We start from the raw sequence: 6000 nt of genomic DNA, 5'->3' as shown, positions 1-6000 counted from the left end.
AATTTTGCATATAAAATAATAGTAAATAAGTTTATAAATAAAGAATATATTATTTTATTTTCTATAAAATACAATAAGAATAAGTGAAAGAATACTCCAAACTCAGCTCGAACCACATAATTCAAGATAAATTCGCTTGTTTGAAAATGTGGTTGTGGTTACTTTTTAAAGTGTTTTTTACTTGGAAATATATTAAAATAATATTTTTTTATTTTTTAAAAATTATTTTTGATATTAGTGTATCAAAATAATTTAAAAATATTAAAAAATTATTATTTTAAAGTAAAGAAAAAAATAAAAAAAATTTAAAAGTTTTTAAAATGTAAAATGAGAATAGGGAAAAAAGTACGATAGAGATGGCAGGGTACCACGACTTCACGTGGGATTGTAACAGGTGATCTGTCACATGCAGCGAATCATAAACGTTCACATCTTCCCATCCTAAAGGACTGACGATTATTAATCTCAGGGCAAATTCAAGTGACAGAGGCACACAAACACCTACTTCTCCACCCCCAGCATGATGATATATGTATCTCTCCAAATCATTATTCATTGCATTCCCTTCTTCAGTCCCTGTTCTTCTTACCAGCATTTTAATTAACCAGTAAAGAAACCGAAATAAATGAGAATAAATTGAACATACAGATTTCATCGGCCTGTCCGTTACGTTACAATATGGCTGTTTGGCTCGCAAAATCAAGAACCATCACCCATCACTTAAAGAGAAAGGTGGGGTTCATGGGGATTTTTCACCAAGATCTTTGGACTTCTTCTTCTTCTTCTTCTTGCATGCAACCAAGCCCTTTATCGTCAATATTTATCCCAGGGTTTCACGAGCATCAGTACTCAAGTACTCCACGTTTGTTTCCTTTCAACTCATCAATTTCCACCCGTTTCTCCCTTCATCGATTCAAATCCACCAAAGCTGCAAGCCAACTTGAACATCTGTACTCTACTGATGATGATGATCATGATAATAGTCAGGTAAATATTCTAATATTCAACTCTGCCTTTCTAGTGGATATTTTGTTTTGCTTTGTTTTCTTCTCTTTTGATCATGAATTGGTTCATTTTACCCACTTATGGAGTGTTGAGTACATAATACACTTCCGATTCACAAAAAGATGATGGCTCAATTGCTTGTGACTATATATGGCAAAAAAAATTGTCAGAGGGCATCTCTTACCATAATATTATGTTTTTTCCTTGTCATGAACCGAAGTGTTAACCTTAGATTCTAGCAGTTTACAAACATTGACTTGTTCTTTGCACACCTATTTAAAAAACCAAAATAACTTACGATTTGGGAAGATATCATTTTTGTTTATTTTCTCTTGTAGAGAGAATTCGACGACCCTCTCTCATGTAAAACATCTCCATATGCTTCTATCAATGGAATTCAATGATCTTCGAGGAATTACGATCATCATGTTTTTCAAATTTTTACACACCACGTGCTTCTTTATTTTAAACTGATCTCTGGCGAGTGTATACTGCCAAGGTGTTACCCTTTTTTATATGAGATCGATGTCCTTTTTCATAAGTAATCATGCGCAAATACATTTTACGGTAGTTTTGAAAAGAAAAGAAAGGTTTCTGTTATTATTTTTTATAAGATGAACAACAATCAAGCACAATGTGTTTTGTCACATTTTCGAGATTAGCTGCTTAGTAGGTGGCTACTTCCTTCTACCTTTCTGTTTTTCTGGAAGGAAAAGAAAAGGGAAGAAAGAAAAGTACCTAATCTCCGATTATCAAAGAATTAAGACAAAAACGATCTACCCTCTTCTGATTAGAAAACAAATCTATTCATCATCCTTCTTTTGGATAAGAGAAATGATAAAATAACATTTTCCTAATAAAGCAGAATAAGGATATATATGGACACGGATTTCGTATTTTTGATAAATGGGAATTTTCTCATTCATGGAAAAAAAAAAAACCCACTAATAAGTAAATTAAATGATGGGGACGACGACCTAGCTACTGCGGTATTGGCAGTCCAAGATTATCCCATAGCTTCATAAAAAGGGGTCATTGAAGGTATTACCTTTCCTAATAATTTTTACTCCAAAATATCTGTCTCGAGTAGGAAGGTATTACCTATCCTCCTTTATTAGAGGAGAAGGCAGCGGTACCATTCCTTTCCTTTTTGGACAATCGTCCGTTCCGGTTTTTACCTAATCCTTATCCTTCAAGCTTGTCCAATTATCATCATCAAGATATAACCTTGAGCTCTTCTACTATCTGAGTTCCAATAATCCCTATATTTCGGCTATCAAATTCACTGTCAGAATAGTGTTGTGCCGTATTTTCCAGAATACCCAGTGCTCATATACATATAAGGTGATGATGTTGCATTTTCTCGATGTAATGAGCACTGGCCAAGACATGATTTTCTGTCGTCGTAGTCGTCTTCATTTCAATTGAAGAGAATCACATGTTATATAAGGTCTTCTAATAAGAGATTATTCCTACATAGAACTAGTGCTATATTAAATTATAAAAACCTAGTTCTCTGCCTGATCACCTACAAGGTAGCAACCACCCCCATCTGTCTAGTTGTTGTAGTATTTAAGATAGCAGATCGGCCTTACACATCCAGTTGGCATAACGTCTGCAATTCTATATATTTTCACCAAACAAGGTGAGACAAGGAAGACCGGAAGAGTCCTTATGTTGCCAAAAAGAAGATATACCCCTTCTTTTTACATGTATTAGAAAACTAGCACTTTCTATAACTCGGACTGAGATAGATTCTAAGCTGTCATGGGTCCCCAAAGTGCTTCTCTTTCAAAAAAAATCTTGGTACCTTGTAGAGAAACTACGGCATAGTTCAGTTCGACTCTCCTATCGTTTTCCATCAGTCCATCACTTGATCCGAGCCTAGATGGCAGTACCCCTGTGTTGATTTCCGCTTCCTTTGACATTAACTGATCGGGACTTGACCTCTTAAGAGATTATTCCCTGGCTGAGCTCATTTCTAAGGTAACATCCACATATCGTTGTCAATAAATAAAGCCATCCTTTTGTAATTGGTAATCCTATTTGCTTGGACAAGTAGAAGAGAAACCAAAAGAGAACAAAAAATAGTGGTGCTGATTGTTGAAATTGGAGATCGAGTTCGAGCTTAAAATGGGAATTGAGTTCCAGCAAAATTAGGCCTGGGGCTTGTGGGAAGGGTCCCTAATAGAAGTTCATTTTCATCGTGTTGACCCTTTTAAGTCGTAATAACTTTGACCCTTCCAAGTCGTAATAGCTTTGATCCATTAATCAAAATTGTACTGAGGAATTACAGCTAGTAAACTCCTTACACTATAACCAAAACAAACTTGCAAAACTCTTCTTTTAGTCCATGTAGAACCACAATGGATTTTGAAAACTGAACTCGTGTTTCAATTATTACAAAATTGAATAGATATCTTGCTGTTTTAGGACCTGGATTTTCCTGGAGGGAAGGTCGCTTGCATATCTGAAATGAGATTCTTACCAGAGTCCGCTGGGAAGAGAATACCCTGTTACCGTGTTCTTGATGACAATGGAGAAATAATCGTGGGCAGCGATTATAAACAGGTATCTCTTTCCATCTAATGAAAGCAATCCACAGCCGTTGAATCTGGCCAAAAACTACATCATCTTGGTCGTAACAGCATAACGAGTTGTTTAATGTAGTTGCTTGTGTATGAAAATTTTGTCAGTTATGCGAGGAAATTGCAGTGAAGATGTATACGAACATGGTGTCCCTTCAAATGATGGATACCATGTTCTACGAGGCTCAGCGCCAAGGAAGAATTTCCTTCTACATGACCTCAACTGGTGAAGAAGCAATAAACATTGCATCAGCAGCTGCACTAAGTGCAGATGATATCATCTTGCCTCAGGTATAGCATTTGCACATTGGATGCTTAAATTTGCGGTTCCGGGCCAAATTGTCATGTCACTCGTATTAAAGCAAGAGTTTGATCCATCTGATGCAATTTCAGTACCGAGAGCCCGGGATTCTATTATGGCGTGGTTTCACAATTGAAGAATTTGCCAGCCAATGCTTTGGAAACAAGGATGATTGTGGGAAAGGGAGGCAGATGCCCATGCATTATGGGTCTAAGAAGCACAATTTTGTCACTATTTCATCACCTATAGCGTAATATATCCGTGTATTTCTTATTGTTAATCAATGTTACGTTTGTAATGTCATCAAATGTTCTTGATTACTATTTATGCTGCTTGTCAGAACTCAACTTTCTCAAGCAGTAGGCGTTGCTTATTCTCTTAAGATGGACAAAAAGGATGCTTGTGTTGTCACATATACTGGAGATGGTGGTACCAGTGAGGTAACAGTACAAAAAGCTCTCAAGCGTTTTTCCTTCTTTCTCTCGGATTTGTTTTTGTTTTTGTTATCTAATAGTTAACTAATTTTTCAGGGAGATTTTCATGCTGCTTTAAACTTTGCAGCAGTGACAGAAGCTCCTGTGGTCTTTATCTGTCGCAACAATGGCTGGGCCATTAGTACTAATATATCAGAGCAATTTCGAAGTGCTATTCTGATCACTTATCTTCTTACGCTTCCATTTTTATTCTCAAGTACAAGGTCACCGTATGTTGCAACTTACTAGCTAGTAACTGCTAGAGACTCAGTCCTCGTCCACGTGCACCTAACTAATCACATTATTTGGACCCGAGTACACTAACCATTCAATGTTTTATGGTATTTGTAATCTTGAGTTTGGGTAAAAGAGTCTTCTTTGTTTAAGTAGTTTACCTCTAATATCAACTGGAAATAGGTGTATAGTCATGGTCATGTCTTCCAATTGTTCTGAAAGGGAAAGTTGGAGCATCTTCTGATATTGTATTGTAAGCAGTAGATATGCTATATATCTGGTAAATGATTTTCATGCTTTTTTATATAGAATATGTTCCGCAGGCGATGGCATTGTTGTCAGGGGTCAAGCTTATGGAATCCGAAGCATACGAGTAGATGGAAATGATGCTCTTGCTGTTTACAGTGCAATTCACACAGCTCGCGAAATGGCCATAAGTGAGCAAAGGCCTGTATTAGTTGAGGTGAGATTGAACTTCCTCGTAGGATTTTCTTGCCAGCATCTGAGGCATTGATCCTTTCTAAACTTCACAGCAGCCAGAATACCTTTAATATCACCCTTGTAAATTAACAAGCAACAAATCTTCAGGCTCTTTCATATAGAGTAGGCCACCACTCCACATCTGATGACTCCACAAAGTATCGGTCAGTTGATGAAATTGAATACTGGAAAATGGTACGGAATCCTGTAAATAGATTCAGAAAATGGGTCGAAAGAAATGGCTGGTGGAGCGAGGAGGAAGAATCAGAGCTCAGAAGCAGCATGAAGAAGCAGGTAAAAGTTGACAGAACTTCCCGTATAAGCTTCTTCATTGTTCAACATGTTTTACTTGGCCAAAGTTTATATCAAGTTTTGTTTATTTCTTCTCGCAGCTTCTGCAAGTGATTCAAGTGGCAGAGAAAAAAGAAAAACCTCCACTCAAGGAGTTGTTCTCTGATGTCTATGATATTACACCACCAAATCTTCGAGAGCAAGAGAAACAACTCAGAGAAACCATCATTAGACATCCTCAGGACTATCCCTCTGATGTTCCATTGTAGAATATCTGAGATATGCTGAGAAGATAAGAGATAGTTTCGTCAACACTGACAGCAAAGAAGCTTTAAGCCCGTGAGAAGCAACATGTAATCAATAAAGGGATCCGAATACCACATCTGTAAAGATTCCAACTGTTATGCTCGTATAATAATGCAAATAATTTCTCTATTTTAACTCGTGTTTTTTCACAAGACAGAAATAAGAAGAATCTGACCACATTACAAGAAACGTAGTCTGATGGGTTGCTTAACTCGAAGTTGTACACGGAAGTCCTCCAATGACCTCGCAATGAAATTAAAAAATAATAATAATTAAAATGGTAGTAAAAATTTAGGCAAATCCTGAACGTTTTGTCAAACTT

The 6000-nt window shown here is 36.7% G+C and overlaps 1 protein-coding gene across 1 annotated transcript; it reads left to right on the top strand.

Annotated features, from left to right (window-relative positions):
* The first annotated feature begins 470 nt into the window (after positions 1 to 470).
* On the top strand, positions 471 to 5807 carry LOC7467843 (2-oxoisovalerate dehydrogenase subunit alpha 1, mitochondrial). Its single transcript, XM_002302168.4, has 9 exons — positions 471 to 987; positions 3439 to 3576; positions 3702 to 3884; positions 3987 to 4144; positions 4235 to 4334; positions 4425 to 4536; positions 4925 to 5064; positions 5190 to 5375; positions 5474 to 5807. Exons 1-9 carry the CDS (start codon positions 679 to 681, stop codon positions 5639 to 5641), a joined length of 1494 nt encoding a protein of 497 aa, XP_002302204.2. The 5' UTR covers positions 471 to 678; the 3' UTR covers positions 5642 to 5807.
* The last annotated feature ends 193 nt before the right edge of the window (positions 5808 to 6000 follow it).

Source organism: Populus trichocarpa, chromosome 2 (assembly GCF_000002775.5).
Source record: "Populus trichocarpa isolate Nisqually-1 chromosome 2, P.trichocarpa_v4.1, whole genome shotgun sequence".
Classification (NCBI taxonomy): domain Eukaryota; kingdom Viridiplantae; phylum Streptophyta; class Magnoliopsida; order Malpighiales; family Salicaceae; genus Populus; species Populus trichocarpa.
The sequence above is the reverse complement of the archived record's forward strand: the minus strand, read 5'-3'. Positions and strand labels throughout refer to the sequence as shown.